This window comes from Leuciscus leuciscus (assembly GCF_965113295.1).
Source record: "Leuciscus leuciscus genome assembly, chromosome: 3".
Lineage (NCBI taxonomy): Eukaryota > Metazoa > Chordata > Actinopteri > Cypriniformes > Leuciscidae > Leuciscus > Leuciscus leuciscus.
This window is the reverse complement of record NC_138727.1, coordinates 49,593,059-49,611,347: the sequence shown is the minus strand read 5'-3', so window position 1 is coordinate 49,611,347 and position 18,289 is coordinate 49,593,059. Positions and strand designations below refer to the sequence as shown.

Here is an 18,289-nt window from a genome sequence, read left to right as displayed (position 1 = left end):
GAGATATTGAATACTAAGGGCCAGATTTACTAAACAGGGCAAATTATCGTGAGAGCACAATCCCATAAAAGCGCAGATGGAAGTGGAAAGTTCTGAGTTTGATCGACTGACGAAGCGGAAGTTAAAGAACAGAGACTCAGCCGGATCATTTCCATAAAGACCAACACAATCTACCAGTTAGCGTCTGGTTTCAGACCTGCTGTTTTTGGGTGGATAAAACTTTGTGAATATTACATGTAATGCTATTTTTGTCTTCATTTATAAATATTGTATATGTATGAATATATAGCCATACATGGTCAAAGCATATATTGCAGAATATAAGCACTAGTTTGCCATATATGGAAATGTATTATGTAATATATCACATTATATTTTGCAGATTTTTCCCATATATTTTTGTTCTGTAAGGGTGTTTACACTGCAAAAAAAACAAAAACAAAAAAAACCCAGGACCAGAGTTGAGAACCACTGATGTAAAAGGCATATAAATATCAGTCGTCACTCTATATCTGCCAATAACATGTCTTAGTAAGATGATATTTAAATGCTTAGTTTTATGATCAAAGCTCTGTAATTTTAAAACATATAATGTGATGCAATACAATGATGATTGAGAGATAAACTAGTAAACCTTCCTCAAAAGCCTGATGATCATATAATTGATAATTTAGATCAAATATGATACAGTAGGAATTAAAGGGTTAAAATAACATTATTCTAGTCTCAGTTAAGATTAATGTATGATCTTACGTCAGTTTCTCCAGTTTACAGTGAGGATCCTTCAGTTCATCAGAGAGCAGCTTCAGACCTTTATCTCCTATTATATTCCCAGTCAGATCCAGTTCTCTGAGGTGTGAGTTTGATCTCAGAGCTGAAGCCAGAGCAGCACAACCTTCATCTGTGATCTTACAACAACTCAACCTGTAGAACAACGACACACACTTTAATCTCTCAGTTCAGCAGGAACTACACAACCACAGAGAGACTGAGATATTAAATACTAAATCTGTGTGGGTATAATGTTTTTATTACTTTTTGTTGACTTTTGCTGTATTGTGTGTAAATTACGATCTGAAAAAATATAAGGAGAATAATCCCTTTTGTAGATTTTTTTGTATAGTTATCCAAGTGTGACTTGTTTAAAAAAATCTGGCCAAATTAATACTGCCATTGACAACAAAGAACAGAGAAACACAGAGAAACACACACAAACACACTCACACTCACACACACACACACACACACACACACACACACACACACACACACACACACACACACACCTAGTGATTGTCCTCAGACTTACTCTGCTGATCTGGAGGCTTCAACTACAGGCAAGAGCTTTTGAAGTAATTCATCCGGTGACGTGTGGTTTTGGTCTCGACTGGTGCTTATGTATTTCTTTAACTCAAACTCATCCAAACACTCTGAGGTTAATAGAGCAAAGACAACAGCTGACCACTGTGAAGAGGACAATCTGGTGCTTGAAAGACCTCCAGATCCGAGACACTCCTGGATTTCATTTACGAGAGAATGATCACCCAGTTCATTTAAACAGTGGAACAAATTGATGGATTTCTCTAGTGAGTAATTCATTCCTATTCTCGTTTTAATGTGTTCAACCGTTTTCTTTTTACTGTACGAGATGTTCCTAACATGCGTCACAAGGCCTTTCAGGAGCTTCTGATTGGACTCCAGCGAGAGACCCAGAAGAAACCGCAGGAAAAGATCCAGATGTCCATTTCTACTCTGCAGAGCCTCGTCCACGGCTCTCTGGTGCAGGTCAGATATCGTGTCACACGTGAACTCGTGTGCATGTTTTGAGCTGAGGGTTTCATTGAGCACATCCCTCTTGTACAGCAGGAATGAAAGCAGCACATAAAGAGCTGCTAGATGCTCCTGAATGCTCAGATGAACAAAGCAGAAGACTTTCCCCTGATACAAGCCCAACTCCTCTCTGAAGATCTGAGTGCACAATCCTGAGTAAACTGATGCCTCTGTCTCATCAATGCCACACTCTCTCAGGTCTTCCTCATAGAAGATCAGGTTGCCTTTCACAAGCTGCTGGAAGGCCAGTTTCCCCAGTTTGAGGATCATGTCTTCATCTTTCACTTTCTTCTTATAGTCCTTCTCATGTTTGATGTTGGTCTGAATGATCAGGAAGTGTGTGTACATCTGAGTGAGAGTCTTGGGTATTTTTCCTTTCCATGATTTCCTCAACATCTTCTCTAAAACAGTGGCTGAGATCCAGCAAAACACTGGGATGTGGCACATGATGAAGAGGCTCCTTGATGACTTCAGGTGTGTGATGATTGTATTGGCCAGACTCTGATCACTGATTCTCTTCCTGAAGTATTCCTCCTTCTGTGGATCATTGAATCCTCGTACCTCAGTCACTCGATGGACACACTCAGAGGGAACGAGATCGGCTGCTGCTGGTCTGGAGGTGATCCAGATGAGAGCAGAGGGAAGCAGATTCCCCGCAATGAGGTTCGTCAGCAGCACGTCCACTGAGGCTGATTCAGATATATTACACAGTTTCACATTAAAATCCAGAGACAGACGACACTCGTCCAGACCATCAAAAACAAAGACCACTTTATATTCATCACTGAATGGTTTCATTTCTTTTGTTTCAGGGAAAAAGACATGCAGAAGCTCTGAAAGACTGAGTGTTTTGTCCTTCATTAGGTTGAGCTCTCTGAAAGCAAGTGGAAACATGAGCTGGATCTCCTGATTCTCTGTCCCTTCAGCCCAGTCCAGGATGAACTTCTGCACAGAGACTGTTTTTCCAATGCCAGCGACTCCCTTTGTCAGCACAGTTCTGATGGGTTTGTCTTGTCCAGGTAAAGGTCTAAAGATGTCAGTGCATTTGATTGGTGTGTCCTCTGTTGCTGCTCTCCTGGATTGAGTCTCAATCTGTCTCACCTCATGCTCATTATTGATCTCTCCACAATCACTCTCTGTGATGTAGAGATCAGTGTAGATCTCATTCAGCAGTGTTGGGTTTCCCTGCTTTGCTGTTCCCTCATAAAGACACTCAAACTTCTTCCTCATATTCAATCTAAATTTATTGAGGGCTTCGGCATGTTGATGGCAACTACTGTAAGATAAAAAAATAACATACACACATTGTACCAAGATATTTTATTGTGTCAGGATACATGACACTATGTAAGTCTCTTTGAATAAAGGTTTCTGGCAAATTAATAAATGTAAATGTTTATTACAGCTCTTACCTAAACCCAGGATCAGTGAGTCCACTAAACTTCAGTGTAGGATCCATTGACTGGTCACTCTTCATGGACACACAGCTGGGGTCTGAAGGGTCCGGTCTTAGCAGTGAAGATAAACACAAATTAATATAATTCACACACTCTTATATTAATCACTTTTGTAAGGGTTGATTGTTCTTGGTGACTGAATAATTTAATTAAAACACATTATGCTATTGGAGACATAACAGCAAGTGCAACTGTTTTAGTGGTCATATTCACATATCCTGAAATGCATTGAATACAGCAGTGGTTTCCAAACTGGGGGGCGTCAGAGTAACAAAAGGGAGGACGTAGCAAGACTATTTTAGAAATATAGCAATTATCAGTAATTATCGGGGTTCAAGTGGTTTAAGGTCTTTAAGCATATGCGTAAAAAGATGTGTTTTATTTAACAAGCCTGTTATCATCTCTCAATCAATCAGATTGAAATGACCATTTACAGTCAATACAGGAAATTTACCATAGGAAATATATGGATTTAAAGTTTTTTAACAGTTAACAGAAATTCATTGGCCGATGGCGGACATGTTTTTTGAGATCCGTCAAAGACATGCAAGAGACACATGGGAACTCGGACAGTGACACTGTCACAGGTAAATCATCAACACTATCATCCCTTTTTTGTTGAACTAAATACATTGTCATCTTCTAAAGCGCACCTTTGTCACGCTTAATCAAAATTTTAACACCAGGCCACGAGTGAATACAAATGCTGATAGCAGATCTATGTATTTATTCACTGATGTGAAGAATCTTGAGACTAACAATATATTGTATGTAGTAGACGTAAGAATGAAACTATCACATTAAACATGAGTTATATGTTGATGCATTAAACTCAAAACTGATTTCTGGACAACGTAATGTTCTTTTCTTCTGCAATACATATCTGATATAGCATACCCAGCATTGTATTAGCACCATTTTAATTTTGAGATTATGTGACCTGTGACGTAATACCCGGAGCTATTCATGTCCTCACACTACGATTTATGCGTTTCTATGTCAACACTATCAAAAGACAGGTTTATTTTGTGCTGATAAATCTATGAGAGAATACCAACTCTTTGAAACTCCTTTATATGATGTCAAGAGCTATTAAAATACAAAAATGTAACTAATTTAACACCGGGGATTTTACTGTATACAGATGTAACAAGGTAAACGATTTAGAACAGCACTCACCTAAACCCATGATCAGTGTGTCCACTAAAGTTATATGGAGGATCCATTGACGCGTCACTCTTCATGGACACACAGCTGGGGTCTGGTGAGTCCGGTCTGTGCATTGAGATGAACACAAGTGAATGTAAATCACACTCTTAAATTCATGTCTTTAGTAATAAACTGTTTCGGGTGACTAAATTATTCAATTAATATGTATTATGCTGTTGGAGAATTTTCACAGCAAATGCACATCCATATATGTACGCTGTTAATAACTTCTGAAATGCATTACATACAGGCACTCAAGTCTCTTTACAGAATGAATAATGAACAATTTTCTTAGTTTCAACACAGATGTAATAAGATAAATGGTTAAGTAAAGTGTTTACCTAAATCCATGATCAGTGTGTCCGCTAAAGTTGTGTGGAGGATCAATTGACCAGTCACTCTTCATGGACACACAGCTGCGGTCTGATGACTTTGATCTTTGCATCTTAAATGAACTGAAACAGAACATAAAGGGAATTTAGAATATTTATGCTAAATTAATTACCACTAGTCATTCTCAGGAAATCACAAAATGGAGCCATTTAGCATGAAAATCACGTTTTATCAACTTTTAATTCTTCAAGGTACACTGTTAACCCTTGCTGTAAAAAAAGGCCAAATTCTGACAATATCATACCATTTTCCATTAAAACAGTAATATACCGTAGAAAATAAAAGTAGCCTACAGGAATATACTGTGAATTAACAGTGCTCAAAATCGACCAATCGACCATTTTCCCAATCACACCCTATACCCTCATTCACTATTCCCTACATTAGTTTACTAATATAGTCCACTTGACAGAGTGAATGAAAAGAAGAAACTGATGAACACTGATAAGCAGAATCACTGAAGGATAGAGAAACAAGAACAGAAAAAAGAGAAGCACAAGAACTACAACTGCCTTCCAGCAACCCTGAGTGTGAAACCAGTTTACAAACCAGTTTAACATTATTTCTTTCATACATGTGCAAAAGTTCTTGTTGAGAATTAACAGAGATTTAGTTAATAATAAAGTTTGTTGTCACCATGATGGAGATCAGTATTTGCTTTAGTTGGTCTCTTGTCCCTTGACTTCTTAACTCTCTCTGACTGCGGTAACAGTGAGTTTATAAAGCACATTTGTTGTGGCAAGAAAGAGCCGAAAGGAAGATGATCAGGTGTTAATGGCTTTTGTGATGATGTCACAATCATCCTGGACATGTCTGATTCACTGATCTTTCCTGTATATATTCTTTGAATTTATGGGTATTTCATATTTAGCATATATCTGTGAATCTACAACATGAAATCAATATTTCTGTAATCAGGACTTCCTGAAGAATATTGTAATCATATAGTGCATTAAATCATTTTGAACTCCTTCTTGACTCAGACACACACAGACATCAACAATCAGCACATGAATCTCAACAATGGTGACAATCAAAAGTTTCATGTCGCAATGCATGCTGGGTTCCAGGATAATATAAAACTCCCAGCATGCACTGCTGCATGAATAAAATATATATATATATATATATATTGCCACCATTGTTGAGATTAATGTGCTAAATTGTGATATCTCTGTGTTTCTGAAAGACAGTGTAGCTCTGTTTTTTTGGTTTATGCATGATGTGTTAAATAAAAAATAATGAGTCATTATAATGTATTGCTGTGGTTTAGTGAGAATGAATTCCTTAGTGAATGAACAGGCAATATGATGAATTTGTCATCATAACTGCAATCATTCATAAACTGTGTGTGCACAAGTGTGACTTGCACAAAAACAGCTCAAGCAGCAAGAGAAAAAAACGACACTCGGTTACGTTAGTAACCTTACTCTTACGAGAGTAGTCTACTCTCGTGTTGCGTAAGTGAAGCTTACGCTATGGGAACCCCATGTAAAACGCAGTGCGTGCGAAATGTCAAACACTAATGTCCCAAGGGCTCATAACAGTGGAATACACACAAGCGGCAAACGGGGAGGAACGACTCGGTCAGTGTGATAGGTGTGCGCACATATATACAGTCATGGCAGTACCTCAACCTTATAACTGCATAAGCCCACAGGACGTTGCAGCATACCAACAGTCTAGTCAGTGAGTGGGTAGACAGCGTTAGTATGACACATCAGACTGAGAACAGTCTAGCCTGTAAGGCAGGCACTTCCAAGTTATAAAACCTCATAAATGTAGACAGCGAGGCCCAGCCGGCTGCCGTACAAATATCATGAAGTGACACCCCACTTGTCCATGCCCACGACGAGGCCATGCCTCTAGTCGAGTGGGCCCTAGCTCCCAAGGGACAATCCAGGCCCTTGGAGGCATAGGCTGACGCGATAGCATCCACTATCCATCTGGACAGGGTCTGTTTCGAGATGGCCAGCCCTTTGACGCGGCCACCAAACAAAACGAAAATCTGCTCTGATTGCCTATAGGCGGCAGAGCGTTGCACATAAATCCTTCGAGCCCTCACTGGGCAAAGTAGGTTAACCCCAGCCTCACTGTCGGACGCAGGGAGAGCCGAAAGATAAATAACTTGCGCTCTGAACGGAGTAGCAAGCACCTTCGGGACATAACCATGCCTTGGTTTGAGGATAACTTTAGAGTCGTTAGGCCCAAATTCCAGGCACGTAGCGCTTACTGAGAGCGCGTGCAGGTCTACCTTACCAGGTTTTTTTTACAGTAAAAAATTTACTGTTAATTGTACAGTTCTTTACTGTAATCTACAGTATGTTACTGTAAAAATGCACTAAAACTTGAGTTAACTAATTTCACTTGCAGAAACCGACTGTCTTAAATTGACCAACTGTCATTTTAATGTATTAACTAAAATTCATAAAGCATTAACAACGTGAGCAAAGTATTACTGTGAACTTATTTCATTTGAAACCACAAAAAAAACTTTTGCAAATTAAGAGATTTCCACTGGACCAGCAACTACACAGTCACCACCTGTTAAATAAAGCAACATACAGCAAATCATCAATATTTGAAGATCTTCTCCTGGACTGAAGCACAGGCTCTACTCTTCTGCACAATGGTGACCCAAAAAACAAGATTTTACAGTAAACTATAAACTATAGCAAACTAAACTATTATAAACTATAAACCTGTTCTATAACTTACAGTTTATTATTGTTAAAATACATGGGTGGGTGTGTCTTTTTATCTTACACTGTTAACCCTTTCAACCCCACAGGAAAATCCACACTACAAAGAGTAAAAAGTTTAATCCTCAATCAAAAGTGTTACAGTACCACCACTGTGAAACCACAGCGATAAATTACAATGACAATTACAATTTTTAACACATCATGCATAAACAAAAAAAAAAACAGAGCTATGCTGTCTTTTAGAAACACAGATATCACAATTTAGCATATGAATCTCAACAATGGTGGCAGTATTTTTTTTATTATTATTATTAATGCAGCAGTGCATGCTGGGAGTTTTATATTATCCTGGAACCCAGCATGCATTGCGGCATGAAACTTTTGATTGTCACCATTGTTGAGATTCATGTGCTGATTGTTGATGTCTGTGTGTGTCTGAGTCAAGCAGGAGTTCAAAATGATTTAATGCACTATATGATTACGATTACAGAAATATTGATTTCATGTTGTAAATTTGCAGATATATGCTAAATATGAAATACCCATAAATTCAAAGAATATATACAGGAAAGATCAGAGAATCAGACATGTCCAGAATGATTATGACATCATCACATCCGACATTAACACCTGATCAAATTTCTCTTGACATTTTCTTGCCACAACAAATGTGTTTTATAAACTCACTGTTACAGCAGTCAGAGAGAGATGAATGGTAAGAAGTCAAGAGACAAGACCAACTAAAGCAAATACTGATCTCCATCATGGTGACAACAAACGTTATTATTAACTAAATCTCTGTTAATTCTCAACAAGAACTTTTGCACATGTATGAAATAAATAATGTTAAACTGGTTTGTAAACTGGTTTCACACTCAGTGTTGCTGGAAGTCAGTTGTAGTTTTTGTGTTTCTCTTTTTTCTGTTCTTGTTTCTCTATCCTTCAGTGATTCTGCTTATCAGTGTTCATCAGTTTCTCATTTCACTCACTTCTTTTCATTCAAGTGGACTATATTAGTAAACTAATGTAGGGAATAGTGAATGAGGGTATAGGGTGTGATTGTGAAAACAGCCTCTGAGTGTCGATTTTGAGCACTGTTAATTCACAGTATATTCCTGTAGGCTACTTTTGTTTTCTACGGTATATGTAAGGGTTAATGCCCGACGACATGTCCATTGTCAGGTATTAATGGACGACGGCGAGGCGTGAACCATCCGACACGCAGTGGAGTCCATATATACCTGACAATGGACACCTTGAAGGGCATTAACCCGCTTATACCATGGTCACTTGCCAAATAACACATTTCTAAAACATTAGTTTATATTTTAATTAGTTTTACAATCGAAATCTAAAGTTTTTACAAACAATAACTTGGTTTCCCTGGTTACGCCTGACGGTTTATTTATTAGGCCGGTGACACACTGGCTGCGTGGCGTGAGCGTGGCGTTTCTGTTGCGTGTCAGCTGCGTGGCGTGTGCGTGGCGTTTTCCATGTCTTTGCACACCAGAAGCGTGTCTGACGCGGCGCTGCTGCTGCTAGGTGACATATGATAAGCCTCATTGGTGATATATTTGACATATGGGGAGAGAGTTGTGGAAGGCCTATACTTCATGTTAAACATAAATATATATAGCAGCAAAGACAACGTCGGCAGTGTTGACGGCAGTATAGGCTATAGAATATTTCGTTCTGTATTGACAGGTGCAGTATTTGAAAATCAATAATATTTTTTTAAAATTGCATTTATATTTGCATTTATGTCAAACCCTAGACTTTCAAACATCAAAATTACATTTATTAATATGTATTCGTGTCAAAATGTCATATAAACATCTTTTCCTATTCAATTTTGCTTGGAAACGCTTCCAAGACGCTTGCGTGTCGCGTGAAAAATAGGCGTCGGTTCTATTTCTAGCATGCACGCGTTTTCCGCGCGGCTCGAGCCGCGCCTGAGACGCGCGGTACACGCGGGCAGTGTGCAAGCTCTAACCTGTTAACATGGGAGCCGAAATAAAAACGGACACGCCACGCAGCTGAGACGCTTACGCCACGCATCCAGTGTGTCACCGGCCTTAGTCCTCTATCACTTTTTAATAGACACCCTGCAGCCAATCAGAATCGAGTATTCACCCAGACCATGGTATATTACTGTTTTAATGGAAAATGGTATGATATTGTCAGAATTTGGCCTTTTTTTACAGCAAGGGTTAACAGTGTAGGCAATTTATTTCATAAACACTTTTTGTTATTCTGGTTAAAACTCTCTTCACATCCTGATAGCAAACAATAATAGAAGTGGTATAAATATAAAAAATGTACACATATCGCCCGTGGACGTCTCAGAGAAATTTAGTCCTCTAAACCATCAGGAATCAGCGGTGAGAAGTAGTAAGGTACACACGTGACGAAGTTTATTTTAGTACACTTCAACAAAACACACTACAAAAGAATAGTGTAAAACACAGTAAACCTTGAAATTATTACATGTGACATTAGAACAAAATATATGGATATGAGAGCATGTAGCTATACAACTAAATTAACAATCTCTAAAATATTTTTTATTAAAAATGGACCTTTATTTTCATTAAAAGGGCTTATATCTGCTATTTGTAGACTAATTTTGTAAATGACAGCAACTAATTTAGGCCTTTATGTCTTACGGCGGAGTCTCTAACGTCATCACCGGCGGCCATCTTGTCACAGGCAAGCTTTCTGGCAGGCTCTGTGGTACCTGATGTAAGGTGATTGATCTGCACAAACACAAATACACTTATCTCGCTGAAATCTTGACGGATTTACAAACGGTTTGGTTTCTTACAAATGTTATTAACGTGGCTATAATTCTGGATGCTTGAACATGTTGAAATTGCAGCTTTTCTTTTCGAAAAACGACTTAATCATACAGCATAGTTGTGTATCACGGCTACTTGCGCAAGTTATCAAGGCTGAGACCACAATCGAGCTGTTCAATTATATAGGTTTTACTGACACCAATAGCGATTTTATTACAACTAATCTTTTGTCTAAATTACAATCTTTGTGGATGTGGTTGTAATTATTAGCTGGCTCTAGGTTCAGTTCAGATATGCTTGTTATCCGGCAGAAAGAAAAAAAACAATATTCTAGCCTCTATAACTCTGTGCCAGTACTTCACACTTCACAATTATTCTGATTGCTTCCTAAGAAACTACAGGGTCTCAGCTTTCTAAAGAGGTCAGGCATTTGATGGTAGGCCAAAATAGGTGGGAACAGTGATCTCTGAAGTAGGCACAGTGCAATGTCTGGGGGAAAAGCCTAGAAATGGCCCAACCCTGAAGAAGTTAAAGTAAACATGTAATAATTCAAATTATTTTATTATAATAGTAATATTCATATTATAAAAGTGTATATATATATATATATATACAGTATATATATATATCATGTTGCCATTCTGTACACTGAGTTTTAGTAGCCTATATATTGATTTAACATAACATAAATACCTTGTGCGTGTGTATATTCATTACACCTATCTGTTCTGTTCAATGTTATTTTCATATAATATGGAAGTCCATGGTTATAATTATTCATAAGTATGCAGTGTCATAACTACATCTCTAATGTTTATAACAAACCAAACCGTTTGAAAATCGGTAGAAAATTGAGCAAGTTATGGTTATTTAAAAAGTACATGCACCATTAAAACACAATGCTACGAGTGAGCGAGCTGACTGTGGCAAGATGGCCGCCAGGTGCGGACGTCGACCTCCATTGGCCAGCAGCGCGGACGAGACATCTAGCCTTTGTTATGTATATCTATGGTCTCGCCCACTCAACGCGCACAACCGGAATACGTATGCGTGACGTATACACCGTGACTTTTGCAGCACACCTTCACGTTCGTGCGGAATCAGCGACGATCAACCAAACTTCAGGCAATGCAGAGTTGTGGACACAGTCACCGAGCACCACAAACAAACAGCAGCTGTAATTGGCCAAAATGCTCCGTTCGACTTTTCTGGGACCCTCTCTAGTCTAGGCCAACTCATCCCTGTGGCTGTGGATGACCTCTGACCTACTTTCTGTATGATCTGAATTTCTGCATTTTGAATGTTAGAATATTGAATTTGATGTTCAGAATTTCTTCTTCATCTTGAAAACTTGATATTGTATTTTTTAAAAACTGGATATTTGCAGTCTAAGAATTCAGAACCAAAAAAAATCCACTGATTGAAAATGCATGTCTATAAATTTCTGCCATAAAAACATGTCAATTGTGTTAAATTTCAAATGTTCAATATTCAAGTTTTAAAAAAAATCTAATTCAGAACTATGTAAAATGCCACATAATATTCAATTATGTTACATAACACTTCAATTCAATTAATTTACACAATGCAAATAGTTTTGTCATATTATAACGTCCATACAGCCACCTTTTACAGTTCATCCTGAACCAAAACAAGCTTATGCTGCGTTCACGAAATAATCATAATTTTGAGATCATGTGACCCATGACATAATACCCGGAGCTGTTCATGTCCTCAAGACTCCGAGGGAACAGGTTCTATCCTGTTAAGAAATTTATACAAAGATTTAAGTCTGACATTGAGCTAACATGCTCTTTTTGTTTGAATTCTGATGAAACAGTGGTTCACTTATTTTGGTCGTATCACTACACTCAGATGCTTTGGAATGATATTGATGTATTTGTCAAGTGTAAGATTTGGCCAGGCTTCTCAATACATATGAGAAACATTATATTTGGGTATTTTGACTCAGACCCCACAAACGAAAATATCTGCTTTGTTATTAATTTAATTATTTTCCTAAGCAAATTTTACATTCACAAATGCAAAATTTCAAACTGTAAACCTGTCTTCTCTGTCTTCTTAAAAGAAATAGAAAATTATCTAAATGTAATGAATGTGAACTGAAACAAAACATGAAGGGAATATATTTATGCTAAATTAATTAGGCCTACCACTAGTCATTCTCAGGAAATTACGAAATTGAGCCATGTGAATTAAGATCATATTTTACCAACTTTTAATTCTTAACCTAAAAGGCCAAATCCTAAATATGAGGATACATAAGGTTGTGGTGGTATCACACAGCTTCAGTGTGCCTCAGTAAAACCACATAGTTATATTAATAATACTGGTGCTTTCAATACCTGCCAACTCTTTACATGACAACATTTTGATCATAAATGGCAAAAAATAAATGGCCTAAACTCGCGAATATCATCGCACTGCACCACATTACTTACTGTCAGAGGTGGAGATTCCAGGGGTCAGAAAGTAAAAGTCCTGCCATATATTTATTCCACCCATGAACTCACACAGCAAAAACTCTAGTGTTAAATGAACTCTCCTGGGAGTTTATTTGGCTCCAGACTCAAGAGTGTTAAAGTTAACGAGCTAATTAAGTGATTGATTGAGTGATGATTGACCATTATTGAAGACACCTGATGTTAACAAGCAGAATCACTGAAGGAGAAAAATCACAATTTTAGACACCGTTATGGAGATTAGTGTTCGATTTAGTTGGGCAGTTGACCTTCAAATGATTATCTTTAGATTTTGTTTGGCTATTGATCGGAGTTATTACAGCCAGATGATCAAAAAGAAAAGGTAATCAGGTGGTGTTGGTTATATTTGAACATAATCATAATTTGATCTGAATCACTGAACTCAACTAGAGCCTAATCTCTGACTTAAATGTATATCGGTCATTACAACATCACAGTAATTCTACAGATTAAGTTCCAGATTTTTCAATATAATTCAAATTATTTCTTAAAAGTTGTTCTGATAAAGAAAAAGAAAATCTTTCTTTAAGGCACACACAGACATCAAGATTCAGTGTATGAATCTCAACAATGGTGACAATAATAAAGCATGTTGCAGTGCATTCTGGGTGCCACCAATCAAAACTCATCCATGGCTCCCATCATGCATTGCGGTATGAATAAATTATGATCTGAATTGTCTTGTTTTCCTAATTGAATATTCTTTTTGTCACCATTGTTGAGATTCATACACTGAATCTTGATGTCTGTGTGTGCCTTAAAGAAAGATTTTCTTTTTCTTTATCAGAACAACTTTTAAGAAATAATTTGAATTATATGGAAAAATCTGGAACTTAATCTGTAGAATTACTGTGATGTTGTAATGACCGATATACATTTAAGTCAGAGATTAGGCTCTAGTTGAGTTCAGTGATTCAGATCAAATTATGATTATGTTCAAATATAACCAACACCACCTGATCACCTTTTCTTTTTGATCATCTGGCTGTAATAACTCAGATCAATAGCCAAACAAAATCTAAAGATAATCATTTGAAGGTCAACTGCCCAACTAAATCAAACACTAATCTCCATAACGGTGTCTAAAATTGTGATTTTTCTCCTTCAGTGATTCTGCTTGTTAACATCAGGTGTCTTCAATAATGGTCAATCATCACTCAATCAATCACTTAATTAGCTCGTTAACTTTAACACTCTTGAGTCTGGAGCCAAATAAACTCCCAGGAGAGTTCATTTAACACTAGAGTTTTTGCTGTGTGAGTTCATGGGTGGAATAAATATATGGCAGGACTTTTACTTTCTGACCCCTGGAATCTCCACCTCTGGCTTTGTGCCAGAAGAAAAACTTGAGAGTTTTATATTGTGCTGATATCTCATTAAGCAAAATTATGTCCAAAAGACGTCCAACGTACGCTTTTGTGACAAAGACATAAAAAATACGTATTTTGAACATCATTTTGCTTAGTGGGATATCTATAAGAGAAAACCAACTCTTTGAAACTCCTGTAAAAATATGATATCAGCTAAATATTCGAACACAAAAGTCGAACTGTTGATTTTAAAAAGAAGAAAGTCTCAATATCGTTAATCTTTTCTAGAACGACATATTGGCGTTCTGAATGCAAATTCATTAGTTTACTTTAAACCATGTCTTTAGATTTATATAAAATTAATGAAAAATCAGGTAATTAGCTAAACAAAATGGCCCTGGAGTGTAGGCTACAGCGCTAGGTAGAAAAACACAAAACTAAAATGTAACAATACTTAAACCGTATCTGTAAGACTCACCTGTTTGAAAATCTATCCGTCACAGGTCATGCTGATCATATTGATGTTACATTAAGATAATCTAAATGATTTTTGATGTTTTCATTTAATGGCTGCGTAAGCCGATGGATTTTACTTTCACTTTGATGGACACCGCCTCTCAGATGAGCAGGAAAGGGGCGTAAAGTTCATTTTTCCGGTTTCTTACGGAGGAACAGTTTAAACAGCATGAATCTTTTCCTCTATATCAAATATAGCTGACGAAGAGATTCCCCTGAATGGTCCAATTGTTCTATGCTCGCACATTGTTGCGTCAAAGTAGGCTAGATTGAAATGTCATTAAAAACAAAAGACGACGAATATGGAAACGACAAACTGCGTTTGTACTGCTGGAGTTTGAAAGAGTTGCTGTCCTCTACAGGTCTGATCAAGAATCACAAGCAGGAACATGCGTTCATCAAACAACCATAGGCTAATACCAGACTGTAAAAAATACAGGGATGAAACTCTGTAGGACAGTGGCCCTCCAGGACCGAAGTTGCCCATCCCTGGGCTAATACATGCGAATAATACATACAACATACACTAATTTTATGAATATCCCAATCAACAAATAAAAGTTTGAACCTCAACACCAGTATGAAAGGGATGAATATTTGAATAGATCTTCCACAAAAAATATTTAATTCATGTAAAGTCACTTAATAGAAATATAAGACACACACACACACACACACACACACACACACACACACACACGGCTGGTTCGCTATCTTTGTGAACACTCTCCATAGCCGTAATGATTTTTATACTGTACAAACTGTATATTATATCCCCTTACACTAACCCATACCATTCAGTTTTGATGATAATGTCTCTTTGGCCCCAAATTCAACATAATTTAATATCTCAGTAAAATAAAACACACAAATGTGCATTATGGGACATTACTGCTGACACTTTTAGTTCAAAATGTGTGGATTTCAATGCCCATAGTAATATGTGGGGAGGAAGTGTGATTGATAGAAACGAGCAGGTGATTGAAGAATTAATGGATGAGATGAATTTGATCTGTCTGAATGATAGGAGAGGTACACGAATAGATGAGAACAGGTCAAGAAGCGGTGTTAGATCGAACTCTAACAAATAGTAGGTTAGGGGGAATAATTAACTGGAGGGTATTACAGAAATGTACTAGTGATCATCACTTTCCTATTTTGATAGAAATGTGTATAAATAAGAGTGTAGAGAGAAATGAAAGAAGAGAAGGGAAATGGAAATATGAGAAAGCTAACTGGACTAAGTACACAGCAAAATCCCCAGTGTTAAATTAACACTCCTCAGTGTTCATATGTGTCCACACTACAGGGTGTTAAAATTAACACTGAAGCAGTGTTGAAGCTAATGAGATAATTAAGTTAACACTGAAGCAGTGTTGAAGTTAATGCAATAATTAAGTGATTAATTAAGTGATGATTGGCCATTAGTGGTGACACCTGATGTTAATAAGCAGAATCATTGACGGAAAGAGAAAAAACAATAGCAGAAAAAAGAGAATCACAAGAACTACAACTGACTTCGAGTCATTACACATTGTTGCACTTATTACCAGTTTGACTTTATTTCTGTCATACATCGACAAAAGTTCTCGAGATTCAACAGAAGTTTAGACGGTAATGTTTTATGGAATTTTTCTTTTCAGGTCACCATTATGGTGGTCAGTGGTGGCTTTAGTTGGGCTCTTGACCCTTTTCATTTTTTAATATTAGTTTTTCTCTGGTTGCTACAACTCTGTGTTTATAAAGCACATTTGTTACTGCAAGAGAAAACATGACCTGCTCACAATATGTTTTGATGATAAAGACATTATCATCATGTAGTGTCCGATTCACTGATGTCATTCAGAGTCTAAATTTTTTACTATATGCTTAATGTCTTGTTTTAGCATTGTTAATTGTAGCTCTGAGATTCTACAGTTTGAGATCCAACAGCAATATGAACATTTTTTAAAATACTTTGTGCACAGAAGTTATTGTGTTTAATCACACAGAATTCAAGAATCAGCATATGAATCTCAACAATGGTGACAATAAACAAACTAGTGACAAACAGATCAACTCTGAACATCACAAAACAAGCTACTAAAGTCAGAACAAAACAATAGCAAAATAAAAGCAAACAGGAAAAACCATTAAAATTACAGGACAATTCAGCTGCATAATTTATTCATGCTGCAATGCATGATGTCAGCCATTGATGCGTTCTGATTGGTGGCTCCCATCATGCACTGCAACATTAAGAATTTGTTTGATTGTCACCATTGTTGAGATTCATATGTAGATTATTGATGTCTGTGTGTGATTTAAAATTCTTCAGATCTTTAAACATTGCCCGAAGTAACTACTGTAGTGAAAAAAAATAATAGAACATTTAGATAATCAGTTTATAATGATGGGTGCCATTAGTAAAACAGGTCACTAGTAATTTCATCATCAAATCATAACCAGGGCTGCAGTTCCAATAGCATCTTAAGCCTAACTTGATCACAGACCGACTGCAACAAATGGTCTATACGATCAAATTAGGCTTGCAATGCTTTCAGGAAACACAGCCCAAATCATAGTTTCTCTTGCCACAACACATATGCTTTATAAACACAGAGTTGGAGCAGCCAGATAAATACTAATGTTAAATAGTAAAGGGTCAATAGCCCAACAAAAGCAAACACTGACCACCATACCGGTGACATGAAACAAAACATTCCATAAAACATTACCATCTAAACTTCTGTTAAATCTAAATAAGACCGTGTGTAGATGTATGACAGAAATAAAGTCAAACTGGTAAAATAATAAGTGCAATAATGGTTCAAAGTCAGTAGTTCTTGTGTTTCTCTTTTTTTCTGTTCTTGTTTCTCTTTCCTTCAGTGAGTCTGCTTGTTATCATCAGGTGTCACCACTAATGGCCAATCATCACTTAATTAATCACTTAATTATCTCATTAACTTCAACACTGCTTCAGTGTTAACTTAATTATCTCATTAGCTTCAACACTGCTTCAGTGTTAATTTTAACACCCTGTAGTGTGGACACATATGTACACTGAGGAGTGTTAATTTAACACTGGGGATTTTGCTGTGTATGTGAAAATGGTGGAGGATAGTTTAGACATAGATGTAAGAAATGGTGATGACAGAGAAGCTAAAGTATAAGTGAGAAAATTATAGGGGTCCTGAAAAATGCAGCAGTTAGTAATATTCCTAAAAGCAAAGTAAGAATAAAATGGTACCATGGTGGAATAAGGAGTGTGATGAAGCTATTAGAAGGAAAAGGAGAGCGAAGGTAAGAAGGCGTAACTATGAAGATCTAATGGAATATAAGAGAGAACAGGCACAAGTAAAAGTTGTGGTAAGAAGGGCAAAAAGGCAACATTGGAGCGATTTCTGTGACAGAATAGGGAAAAGTACACTCAAAAAAATAACTCTTTGAATGAACATAAAAAAATCATAGAAATGATTTCCACATGATTAACTTGCTTTATTTCAGCATTATGCAATTCTGTTATTCCAATTTAATGTACTTACGTTGGGTCAACTTAATTTATTAAGGTTGATTCAACTTATTTAC

At 37.0% G+C, this 18,289-nt stretch overlaps 1 protein-coding gene and 1 long non-coding RNA gene across 2 annotated transcripts in view; one reads left to right on the top strand and one right to left on the bottom strand.

Moving 5' to 3' along the window:
- Positions 1–18,289, bottom strand: part of LOC309494997 (uncharacterized protein) — a 730,899-nt gene that overhangs the window by 351,062 nt on the left and 361,548 nt on the right. The window contains exon 29 of the mRNA XM_082164514.1: positions 754–924. Coding sequence (XP_082020640.1) covers positions 754–924 — 171 coding nt within the window. The remainder of the gene's footprint in view (positions 1–753; positions 925–18,289) is intronic.
- The window catches only part of LOC309495024, a 214,082-nt gene that overhangs the window by 15,606 nt on the left and 180,187 nt on the right, over positions 1–18,289 (top strand). The window lies entirely within an intron of this gene.